The sequence below is a fragment of the Danio rerio genome, chromosome 16, assembly GCF_049306965.1.
Source record: "Danio rerio strain Tuebingen ecotype United States chromosome 16, GRCz12tu, whole genome shotgun sequence".
NCBI classification, from domain to species: Eukaryota; Metazoa; Chordata; class Actinopteri; order Cypriniformes; family Danionidae; genus Danio; species Danio rerio.
In genome coordinates this window covers 7,516,954-7,530,689 of record NC_133191.1, presented here as the reverse complement: position 1 = coordinate 7,530,689, position 13,736 = coordinate 7,516,954, and the positions used below count along the sequence as shown (strand labels likewise).

General features: G+C 32.8%; 1 protein-coding gene across 1 annotated transcript in view; it reads right to left on the bottom strand.

Moving 5' to 3' along the window:
* Window positions 1–4,763: 4,763 nt before the first annotated feature.
* The window catches only part of bmper (BMP binding endothelial regulator), a 75,873-nt gene continuing 66,900 nt past the window's right edge, over window positions 4,764–13,736 (bottom strand). The window contains 1 exon segment of the mRNA NM_001020487.2: window positions 4,764–5,622. Coding sequence (NP_001018323.2) covers window positions 5,441–5,622 — 182 coding nt within the window. The 3' untranslated portion in view covers window positions 4,764–5,440.

Here is a 13,736-nt window from a genome sequence, read left to right as displayed (position 1 = left end):
AAAGAGTCAGCGAAAAATCACTTACATTTACATTTGGTTTATATTTTCCCAGGGTGCCTGCCAACCTTTTTTTAGAGTTTATGGTGTTTTACAGTCTAATGTAATTTCATAACATTAAATACAAGTGCTACTTCTTTCATTCATTTTTTATTCGGCTCAGTCCCTTTATTCATCAGGGGTTGCCAACTTATCCAGCATATGTTTTACACAGCGGAAGCCCTTCCAGCTGAAACCCAGTACTAGCAAACACCCATACACTCTCACATTCAAACACACACTCATACACTACAGCCAGTTTAGTTTATTCAATTCACTTATAGCGCATGTGTTTGGACTGTGGGGGGAATTGGAGCACCCAGATGAAATCCACGCGAATGTGGGGAGAACATGCAGACTCCACACAGAAACACCCAGCCGGGACTCAGACCAGCAACCATCTTGCTGTAAGGCGACAGTGCTAACCACCGTGCTGCCCAGTTTTAATTATTTCAGTATAAATTGTGAAATGTATGCTACTGCTTCCACTCGGTCAACAAATATTGCTGGTCTTCCTGTACAACTGAAGAAGCTGCAGTTTCAGACCCCTTATTAAGGCTGATTTATACTTCTGCGTCAAACGCAGGCGTATGCTACGGCGCTGACGCATAGCCCTTTGCCGTGGCCATCGGTGTCGCTGACGTGCACCTCTCAAAAAATGTAACTACACATCGCAACGACGCGTAGCGCAAACTCTGTGATTGGTCGGCTTGGTAGCACTGACAAGTCTGGGCGGGACCGAGAGCCGCGTGAATGGTGCGAGCCTGATGGAGCGATTGTTTACAAGTGTGGAGTCCTGTGAAGGAGCTCAGGATGGAAAGTTTTGTTTTGTGTTTACCTCATAGTTAAAGTTGCTGCACGTCTGCCGGTTCCTGCCTCAAAATGAGCGAGTTTGAGCCACTTGTACATCCCGGAAGTGTTCAGGAAAAGCAAAACAACAGCAAACAAACTCGACACAGAGGAACATTTACACCTCACTGCCAATTAGCGTTTCAGAAGTGTTAATGCAGACCAACAGAGATAGCGCGCAGAAGTATAAATGCACAGCTACGCACGTTGCATGCACCATGGGTTAAGCTGGTCAAAAACAAAACACCAGCAAGAAACTCGACACAGGGGAACATAAACACCTCACTGCCAGCTAGTGTTTCGGAAGTGTTATTACAGAGGAACACAAACAGCGCACAGAAGTATAAATGCATGGAAATGCGCAAGGCTTGTGCTGTGGGTCACGCCAATCACTTGACGCAGAAGTATAAACCAGGCTTACGTGCCCGGCTATTTAGACCTTATGTAGCTAACCATATTGATGTTCTTGGCTCACATTGTTAATTTTGTGATGAACAATTCATCTGTGCATGTCATTAAGAAAAAAAATTGCCCTTGTAATCTAAAATAAAAATTTAGAATTGCACTTCCGTTTTGTTTTCAGTTAAATTCTGAGATTACGTCTGTCTGAGAAACTGAGCGTGGCTATATACTTAACCACACCAAACATGTTGATTTATCTCCGGTAGAAAAAAGTTTAAAAACTGAGTCATTTTCCTTCATTGTACATTTTTTTACAGGAACATTTTTATTTATTTGTTTTGCAATTATTGGTTTTGCTTATTTTACATTAAAAATATAATAATAAAATAAAGTGTTGTTAATTCTGTTTAACTTTTTTCGGTTTATAATTTTTTATAAAAGAAAGCCACTACTAAAAGTACTGATAAGAGAACTATTAAAGTACAAAACCGATAAGTGTTATAGATAAAAGTCGTAATACTATTAAAACCTTAATGATACCCATCCCTACTGTTTAGTTTGATTTACTCATCTTCCAATGAGGGGTAGGTGTAGGGGTGGGGTTTGGGGACACGCCTTATTGCTTTCATGTGCCCGAAATGGTTTAAATTTGTACAAATTGGCCACTTTTCTGACAAAATACATAAAATTGTTGTATTTCTAATGAGATCGAACTGGAATTAAATTAAAACACCAGTTTGCAGCACAGTTGTGTATTTGCGTGCACATCTGTCTTCTGTAAATCATGCTGAAAATGTAATATAGTCTTTCTTTTTGTGCTCAAAAAATCAGAGTAGTTAACTCTTTTCATACATCACCCCATTTTTCATAGAAAATGTGCAAAAAATAATGGTAAATAAAAAGATTTACATTGACAACTAATAACATTATAGGATTATCAGACTTGGATTTACAGAACGTGAGCCAGCTGCACGTTAAGAAGACGTGAATATATATAGTTCTGTTGATCTTTCATAAGTTTGGTAAGTTCTTGCAACACATGCACAAACAGAAACACTCTCCAAATAGCCCCAAAAAATGACTACTGCCTTTTTAGTGTCAGCGATGTTGTCTGAGAGGTGAGTTTACTGTTTTATTTTAATACCGTACATGTTTTTTGCTGTTTGTATTTTAGCCCTAAAGAATTAACTAATGCAATTTCATGCCAGGTGTGGCACGGTGACTCTGATGCTGCATGATCCATGATAAATATCACGGTTTCACGGTATTGACACTACTGCTCTAGAATATATTCTTTTTAAATGTCTGGGTAAAAAACAAAACCATTTCCCCCTTTGTACACAATATATTTTAATATTCAAAACGTTAAAATATTTCGTAGCAGTAAACAAGTCGGGCTAAATAATTCAAATAAACTTTAAAAAAAAGGAAATTAAAAATCTCATTCATAGTCATACCTTAAGAACAGTATAGCGGAAATTTTTGACGGTTTTAAAACTTTGACTTTTCCAAACCACGGTATACCTTGAACACGATTATCATCCCATGCCTACTACGCTCTGAAAGTATGTACTTTTTTTGTGAAGGAAAAATATATACTGTTGATTGTGTAACAGAAGAGTATGCAAGCTTTGGGACAGCTACTTCCTCGTTAACAGATGCATGTTGCTTAGTTATGAGTCTGTCAATCATCCACTTTTCTTTCATAGTTAATTACCTGAATATATTTAATTACCTGTACCTACTTTATGGGAGATACAGCTGTGTGTTAATCTGCCATTCACGAGTCTTTTATGCAGAGAAATCTCTTCAGGTCTTTGGATAATTATGCATTCAGAAGGTAATGTCCAAACATATCTTGATCTAAGTTCACATTGTTGTAGCAGATGAAATATAACAAGGAGAACATGATTTAAATATGTTCCAGTTGTCATACAAACATGTTTTCCGAATCCTCTCTACTTGATGTTTGGTCTCGCGTGTCCGCCATTTTTGTAGTTCATCTACACTTTTCACCTGTGTTTGTAGTTCTAATCGAAATCACGTCCAACTTGCAATTTACAGACGACTTGCCATATTTGTAGACATGTCTTAGAAATTGATTACATTATATATATATATATATATATATATATATATATATATATATATATATATATATATATATATATATATTTATAAATGTATATATATATTATTGACATAATGCTTTCACAACAGCTTGTCACCCAGAGATAAGCACAGTGATTCAGCAAAATTAACGTTAAAGTGAGAGCGTTTGTCTGACAGGTCCATTTGTGATAGCACCCTCCCAATGAATAATGGATAAGACGAAATGACCAAGCATCCAGCCCAAATGATACAATCTCATTGAAACTCGAAGTGATTTTACAAGAGAGAAGTTAAAGGCCTACAAATCTTTAGATGCCAACAATTCTGTTCTGTGTGGTTATGTGCAAGAAACAATGTTCCATGATGACCAGATTCAAAACTATGTAGTGCTAAAAACCGAGGTTCTGCCTAGCCAAAGACAAGGAATGAAGACGGAACTGTAAAAGGCCTGGGTAATCATCAACAAGCAAAACTACTACATTCTGACAGTGAACTGCACCAGTACAGCAGGGTATGAACTAACATTTATACGTTTCATTCTAAGCATTCAGTGTCCGCAGTTTAAATATTTAGCTGTTTTAGCTGAAATCATCGCTGCAGTCAAATATGAGTAAAGTGATTCAGCATAGCGTGAACTTACCTGATATAAAATGAGAACTGCAGAGTCCAGCATTTTTAATTAGGTCCTCACTCCATTCAGCTCACTTTTAGCCAAAGACGTCTGCAGTTGGCATTAAAAACAGTGCGGTGTACGGTAAAAGTTACATTTTCTATTTTCGGACTTGAATTTGGCATCCTACCACATAACACAACATGTTTGCTATTGCAACTGGGAACCCGTGTGACGTAGGTTGGTAGTTCCTCTATTGTCGGCAATATTATTGGTTAGACGCATCTACACTTACATTTTTTATACCGAAAATAGTAAACCATCCGGGAAGCTTTGGCATACTCTTTTCAACACTACGATTTGGGACATACTAATTGTATTTTCAAATACTATTTAAGATGGATAGTATGCGAAGTATCTTTAAAGACTTCATATTTCACCCCTTTTTCATAGTAGTAGGGATTTGCACTCAATCTTAAGGTATTCAAGACCCTTTAATGTGTTTAAATACTGGGTTAAGCTGCCGTCACATCAGACGTCTGAGACGTTTTTCATGAGTCAGCTCCTCCATTACACTGATTGATAACGCTCATTCTCTCAGATGTCTTTTCAGAGTGCTGGAAAGAATGCTGTTTTCTTTCAGGGCTGTGGCCGTGTGTGTGTTTAGTCAGATTTAATGTAGCTCAAACAATACCACTTGTAGGATCATGACCGAACCGCAGGCCTTTGGAAAAACACACAACACACTTCAAGCTCGGGTCAAGATCGCAGCATTTTATCAATTTACACCTAATTTTCATGTACCCAAATAACTCCGTCACATTTTACGTAAGATGAAGTTGACTTTTTAGCTTAACGTCTTTTAAAATATGTGCAAAGTCATTCTGTAATCCCAGTCCTGAATGTACACATGAGAAATCTCTGAACCTGAGCTGTGACAAACGTGTTTTTCGTTAACATATATAAGCTTTATACTGGTCATATATATAATATCTTAATGAGTGAATGTACAGTTATAATAACACATACACACATCAATGTATGAATGCTCGCATGGACAAATACAGTACGCTTCTCTTGAATGCTAAAACAGTCACATCTTAGTCTCCGGCTTACAAAATAAACAACAAAATACATAAATAGTTTCCCTTTCAGTCAAGTGATTGCGTATTAAATACTGGCTGACCCAATAAACAGATAATACTAGAGTTTATGTACGTCCACTTTGGAATCTCGTAACGCGGTTTATTCCTCCACAGGTCGATAAGGCACTTGGATGAAGTTTTCACGACCTGTCATAGAGCGAGGAGTTCCGGCATGGACACTACAGAGGTAAGAGGATCAGTTCGTGTCTCTCGGAGTGTCATGGATGTCCGGTTGTCTTTGCCTCTGTGTGTTTGGACGCCTCTGCTTTTGTATGCGTGTCGTGGGTCATCGCCCGGGGCAGGATGTTGGTTTAATGCAGTGGCCCTGAAACATGACCAGGCTGGCGGGACAGTGGCAGCCGGCGATGCAGGGCCTCTGACAGGGTCCGATTTCATTCCAGTTATGGCAGCTTTTAGTGCAGCCAGGCCCACATGTGTCATAAACTGCGCCGTGTTTGCAATGTGTGCCTACAGCAGGGTAAAAGAAAGAAACGAATTCAAGTTACATCAGGGTCCCTGCGGGGTTTTAAAAAGTATTAAAAAGTCCTAAATTAAAAAAATCGAAATTTATGGCTTTAAAAAGTCTTAAATTTGCTGTTCTAGGTCTTAAATATTTTTGCACAGGTCTTATTTTTGCGATGTCCATGTAACGCTACATCTAATGCTCATTTAAATAATTTTTGTTGTTGTTGCTAGGTTTTTGGGGTGTTGTAGTTCATTATTTCACAGGTCCAATTGTAATTTGCGGTATTACAACTACAAAAAAGTCAACTTGCAATAGCCAATCAGCTTTCTGTTATTAAACTCAGTGCGCGCGGCGAATGTGACGCCATCGCTGTGTTTGTGGAAGTTCGCTTTGAGTGCGCGCGACATGATTTCTGCTGGCAGAGTATGCCGTTATTTCACTGACAAATGTCGCAAGCGCAGTTTTATAAGTCGGGAGCTCTGTAATGCGAGAGAGCGAAATTTAAATAACTTTATTTTACCCCTAATTTTGTGCTTTTACATTTTCTCTCATGTGTTTTTGATATTGCGATATAGGTCTTAAATTTAACACTTAATGGTCTTAAAAAGGTCTTAAAAGGTCTTAAATTTGACATTATGATATCTGCAGAGACCCTGTACATGTGAAGAACAGGCACAGCTTTACAGAATTGTTAGCATTTACCCCTATATATTTTTTTCTGTTTAACAGAAATGTTAGTTTTTTTTCAGCACAATTATAAATATACAGTTGAAACCAGAAGTTTACATACGCTCTAAAATTATATGAGCTATTTTAGGTCCGTTAGGATTACCTAAATGATTTACATTTGCTAAATGCCAGAATAATGAGAGAATTGTTTTTTTTTTTTAGAATTTTATATTAATTTCTAGACAGTCAAAAGTTTACAGACATTTCCTTGGTATTTTTTAGCTTTGCTTTTAAACTGTAAAACTTTGGTCAAATCTTTTGGGTATCCTTCCACAAGCTTTTCATTGAACTTTGAGCACTTTACAATTAGAGATGTTGCTTATGTTCACACAGCTACATTACACATCAACTAAAGTAATTGTATTTGTATACAATTGTATTGTAGTGGACCACCCCTTTAAATTCAAATACAGTACCTACAGTATCTTTTGTGTTTTGTAATTTCAGTTTATTCATAAACAATCATCTTTATAAATATAATATTGTTATTTAATGATACATATCAATGTTATCATGAATTTGGCTGCTAGTTACCATATACTACCCCCCTGTATATTATTAAGACACTGTCACTTTACCATATTTACAAGCTTTTTGCACTATATACTGTTTGCATCTGCACAACTCTGGTTTGCACTCCTTACCATATTATTTTTGATTATATTTACTTTTTGATTATTATTATCTGTTCGGGACCTAGGGTCTGAAAGTAATGCAATTTCAATTCTCTGTATGTCCTGTACATGTGGTTGAATTGACAATAAACCTGTATGGAACAAAATCATGCCAAAAGTATTGAATTAAAAAGCTTGTTGAATAGCACAAACTGGAAAAAAGAATACACCGTATTACACAAGTTCTTGCATTTTAATGACTTGAATTCCAGGGTTTGTATTTTTAGGTCCTGAAATTTAACATATCTGTTTATTTAAGCAGTTAATATTTCAAACACATTTTCATACTTGAAATAAATGATGATGATCCAGGATCAACAATAGTGAATTTACTCTGTATTTAAATAATGATGATGATCCAGGATCAACAATAGTGAATTTACACTGTATTTAAATAATGATGATCCAGGATCAACAATAGTGAATTTACACTGTAATTAAATGATGATGATGATCCAGGATCAACAATAGTGAATTTACATTGCATTTAAATAATGATTATGATCCAGGATCAACAATAGTGAATTTACTCTGTATTTAAATGATGATGATGGTCCAGGATCAACAATAGTGAATTTACTCTGTATTTAAATAATGATTATGATCCAGGATCAACAATAGTGAATTTACTCTGTATTTAAATAATGATGATCCAGGATCAACAATAGTGAATTTACACTGTATTTAAATAATGATGATCCAGGATCAACAATAGTGAATTTACATTGTATTTAAATAATGATGATGATCCAGGATCAACAATAGTGAATTTACTCTGTATTTAAATGATGATGATGGTCCAGGATCAACAATAGTGAATTTACTCTGTATTTAAATAATGATGATCCAGGATCAACAATAGTGAATTTACATTGTATTTAAATAATGATGATGATCCAGGATCAACAATAGTGAATTTACATTGTATTTAAATAATGATGATGATCCAGGATCAACAATAGTGAATTTACTCTGTATTTAAATAATGATGATGATCCAGGATCAACAATAGTGAATTTACTCTGTATTTAAATAATGATGATCCAGGATCAACAATAGTGAATTTACATTGTATTTAAATAATGATGATGATTCAGGATCAACAATAGTGAATTTACACTGTATTTAAATGATGATGATGGTCCAGGATCAACAATAGTGAATTTACTCTGTATTTAAATAATGATGATCCAGGATCAACAATAGTGAATTTACACTGTATTTAAATAATGATGATCCAGGATCAACAATAGTGAATTTACTCTGTATTTAAATGATGATGATGGTCCAGGATCAACAATAGTAAATTTACATTGTATTTAAATAATGATGATCCAGGATCAACAATAGTGAATTTACATTGTATTTAAATAATGATGATGATCCAGGATCAACAATAGTGAATTTACATTGTATTTAAATAATGATGATGATCCAGGATCAACAATAGTGAATTTACTCTGTATTTAAATAATGATGATGATCCAGGATCAACAAAAGTGAATTTACTCTGTATTTAAATGATGATGGTCCAGGATCAACAATAGTGAATTTACACTGTAATTAAATGATGATGGTCCAGGATCAACAATAGTGAATTTACTCTGTATTTAAATAATGATGATCCAGGATCAACAATAGTGAATTTACATTGTATTTAAATAATGATGATGATTCAGGATCAACAATAGTGAATTTACTCTGTATTTAAATGATGATGATGGTCCAGGATCAACAATAGTGAATTTACATTGTATTTAAATAATGATGATGATCCAGGATCAACAATAGTGAATTTACTCTGTATTTAAATGATGATGATGGTCCAGGATCAACAATAGTGAATTTACATTGTATTTAAATAATGATGATGATCCAGGATCAACAATAGTGAATTTACACTGTATTTAAATAATGATGATGATCCAGGATCAACAATAGTGAATTTACTCTGTATTTAAATAACGATGATGATCCAGGATCAACAATAGTGAATTTACTCTGTATTTAAATAATGATGATGATCCAGGATCAACAATAGTGAATTTACACTGTATTTAAATAACGATGATGATCCAGGATCAACAATAGTGAATTTACTATGTATTTTTAATAATGATGATGATCCAGGATCAACAATAGTGAATTTACACTGTATTTAAATAATGATGATGATCCAGGATCAACAATAGTGAATTTACATTGTATTTAAATAATAATGATGATCCAGGATCAACAATAGTGAATTTACTCTGTATTTAAATAATGATGATGATCCAGGATCAACAATAGTGAATTTACTCTGTATTTAAATAATGATGATGGTCCAGGATCAACAATAGTGAATTTACATTGTATTTAAATAATGATGATGATCCAGGATCAACAATAGTGAATTTACTCTGTATTTAAATAATGATGATGATCCAGGATCAACAATAGTGAATTTACACTGTATTTAAATAATGATGATGATCCAGGATCAACAATAGTGAATTTACATTGTATTTAAATAATAATGATGATCCAGGATCAACAATAGTGAATTTACTCTGTATTTAAATAATGATGATGATCCAGGATCAACAATAGTGAATTTACACTGTATTTAAATAATGATGATGATCCAGGATCAACAATAGTGAATTTACACTGTATTTAAATAATGATGATGATCCAGGATCAACAATAGTGAATTTACTCTGTATTTAAATAATGATGATGATCCAGGATCAACAATAGTGAATTTACACTGTATTTAAATAATGATGATGATCCAGGATCAACAATAGTGAATTTACACTGTAATAAAATGATGATGGTCCAGGATCAACAATAGTGAATTTACACTGTATTTAAATAATGATGATCCAGGATCAACAATAGTGAATTTACTCTGTATTTAAATAATGATGATGATCCAGGATCAACAATAGTAAATTTACATTGTATTTAAATAATGATGATGATCCAGGATCAACAATAGTGAATTTACACTGTATTTAAATGATGATGATGATCCAGGATCAACAATAGTGAATTTACTCTGTATTTAAATAATGATGATGATCCAGGATCAACAATAGTGAATTTACACTGTAATTAAATGATGATGATGATCCAGGATCAACAATTGTGAATTTACTCTGTATTTAAATAATGATGATGATCCAGGATCAACAATAGTGAATTTACATTGTATTTAAATAATGATGATGATCCAGGATCAACAATAGTGAATTTACACTGTAATTAAATGATGATGATGATCCAGGATCAACAATAGTGAATTTACTCTGTATTTAAATGATGCTGGTCCAGGATCAACAATAGTGAATTTACACTGTATTTAAATAATGATGATCCAGGATCAACAATAGTGAATTTACATTGTATTTAAATAATGATGATGGTCCAGGATCAACAATAGTGAATTTACTCTGTATTTAAATAATGATGATCCAGGATCAACAATAGTGAATTTACATTGTATTTAAATGATGATGATGGTCCAGGATCAACAATAGTGAATTTACATTGTATTTAAATAATGATGTTGATCCAGGATCAACAATAGTGAATTTACTCTGTATTTAAATAATGATGCTGGTCCAGGATCAACAATAGTGAATTTACACTGTATTTAAATAATGATGATGATCCAGGATCAACAAAAGTGAATTTACACTGTATTTAAATAATGATGATGATCCAGGATCAACAATAGTGAATTTACTATGAATTTTAAATAATAATGATGATCCAGGATCAACAATAGTGAATTTACTCTGTATTTAAATAATGATGATGATCCAGGATCAACAATAGTGAATTAACACTGTAATTAAATGATGATGGTCCAGGATCAACAATAGTGAATTTACACTGTAACTAAATGATGATGGTCCAGGATCAACAATAGTGAATTAACACTGTAATTAAATGATGATGGTCCAGGATCAACAATAGTGAATTTACACTGTAATTAAATGATGATGGTCCAGGATCAACAATAGTGAATTTACTCTGTATTTAAATAATGATGATCCAGGATCAACAATAGTGAATTTACATTGTATTTAAATAATGATGATGATCCAGGATCAACAATAGTGAATTTACTCTGTATTTAAATAATGATGGTCCAGGATCAACAATAGTAAATTTACATTGTATTTAAATAATGATGATGATCTGGGATCAACAATAGTGAATTTACTCTGTATTTAAATAATGATGATGATCCAGGATCAACAATAGTGAATTTACACTGTATTTAAATAATGATGATCCAGGATCAACAATAGTGAATTTACATTGTATTTAAATAATGATGATGGTCCAGGATCAACAATAGTGAATTTACTCTGTATTTAAATAATGATGATCCAGGATCAACAATAGTGAATTTACATTGTATTTAAATAATGATGATGATCCAGGATCAACAAAAGTGAATTTACTCTGTATTTAAATAATGATGATCCAGGATCAACAATAGTGAATTTACATTGTATTTAAATAATGATGATGATCCAGGATAAACAATAGTGAATTTACTCTGTATTTAAATAATGATGATGATCCAGGATCAACAAAAATGAATTTACTCTGTATTTAAATGATGATGATGGTCCAGGATCAACAATAGTGAATTTACTCTGTATTTAAATGATGATGATCCAGGATCAACAATAGTGAATTTACACTGTAATTAAATGATGATGGTCCAGGATCAACAATAGTGAATTTACATTGTATTTAAATGATGATGGTCCAGGATCAACAATAGTGAATTTACTCTGTATTTAAATAATGATGGTCCAGGATCAACAATAGTGAATTTACATTGCATTTAAATAATGATGATCCAGGATCAACAATAGTGAATTAACATTGTATTTAAATAATGATGATGATCCAGGATCAACAATAGTGAATTTACTCTGTATTTAAATAATGATGATCCAGGATCAACAATAGTGAATTTACTCTGTATTTAAATAATGATGATGATCCAGGATCAACAATAGTGAATTTACTCTGTATTTAAATAATGATGATGATCCAGGATCAACAATAGTGAATTTACTCTGTATTTAAATAATGATGGTCCAGGATCAACAATAGTGAATTTACATTGCATTTAAATAATGATGATCCAGGATCAACAATAGTGAATTTACATTGTATTTAAATAATGATGATGATCCAGGATCAACAATAGTAAATTTACTCTGTATTTAAATAATGATGATCCAGGATCAACAATAGTGAATTTACTCTGTATTTATATAATGATGATGATCCAGGATCAACAATAGTGAATTTACTCTGTATTTAAATAATGATGATGATCCAGGATCAACAATAGTGAATTTACTCTGTATTTAAATAATGATGATCCAGGATCAACAATAGTGAATTTACATTGTATTTAAATAATGATGATGATCCAGGATCAACAATAGTGAATTTACACTGTATTTAAATAATGTTGATCCAGGATCAACAATAGTGAATTTACATTGCATTTAAATAATGATGATGATCCAGGATCAACAATAGTGAATTTACTCTGTATTTAAATAATGATGATGATCCAGGATCAACAATAGTGAATTTACTCTGTATTTAAATAATGATGATGATCCAGGATCAACAATAGTGAATTTACTCTGTATTTAAATGATGATGGTCCAGGATCAACAATAGTGAATTTACTCTGTATTTAAATAATGATGATCCAGGATCAACAATAGTGAATTTACACTGTATTTAAATAATGATGATCCAGGATCAACAATAGTGAATTAACATTGTATTTAAATAATGATGATGATCCAGGATCAACAATAGTGAATTTACTCTGTATTTAAATAATGATGATCCAGGATCAACAATAGTGAATTTACTCTGTATTTAAATAATGATGATGATCCAGGATCAACAATAGTGAATTTACTCTGTATTTAAATAATGATGATGATCCAGGATCAACAATAGTGAATTTACATTGTATTTAAATAATGATGATGATCCAGGATCAACAATAGTGAATTTACTCTGTATTTAAATAATGATGATGATCCAGGATCAACAATAGTGAATTTACACTGTAATTAAATGATGATGGTCCAGGATCAACAATAGTGAATTTACTCTGTATTTAAATAATGATGATGGTCCAGGATCAACAATAGTGAATTTACTCTGTATTTAAATAATGATGATCCAGGATCAACAATAGTGAATTTACTCTGTATTTAAATAATGATGATCCAGGATCAACAATAGTGAATTTACTCTGTATTTAAATAATGATGATGATCCAGGATCAACAATAGTGAATTTACTCTGTATTTAAATAATGATGGTCCAGGATCAACAATAGTGAATTTACATTGTATTTAAATAATGATGATGATCCAGGATCAACAATAGTGAATTTACTCTGTATTTAAATAATGATGATGATCCAGGATACACAATAGTGAATTTACATTGTATTTAAATAATGATGATCCAGGATCAACAATAGTGAATTTACTCTGTATTTAAATAATGATGATGATCCAGGATCAACAATAGTAAATTTACTCTGTATTTAAATAATGATGGTCCAGGATCAACAATAGTAAATTTACATTGTATTTAAATAATGATGATGATCCAGGATCAACAATAGTGAATTTACTCTGTATTTAAATAAT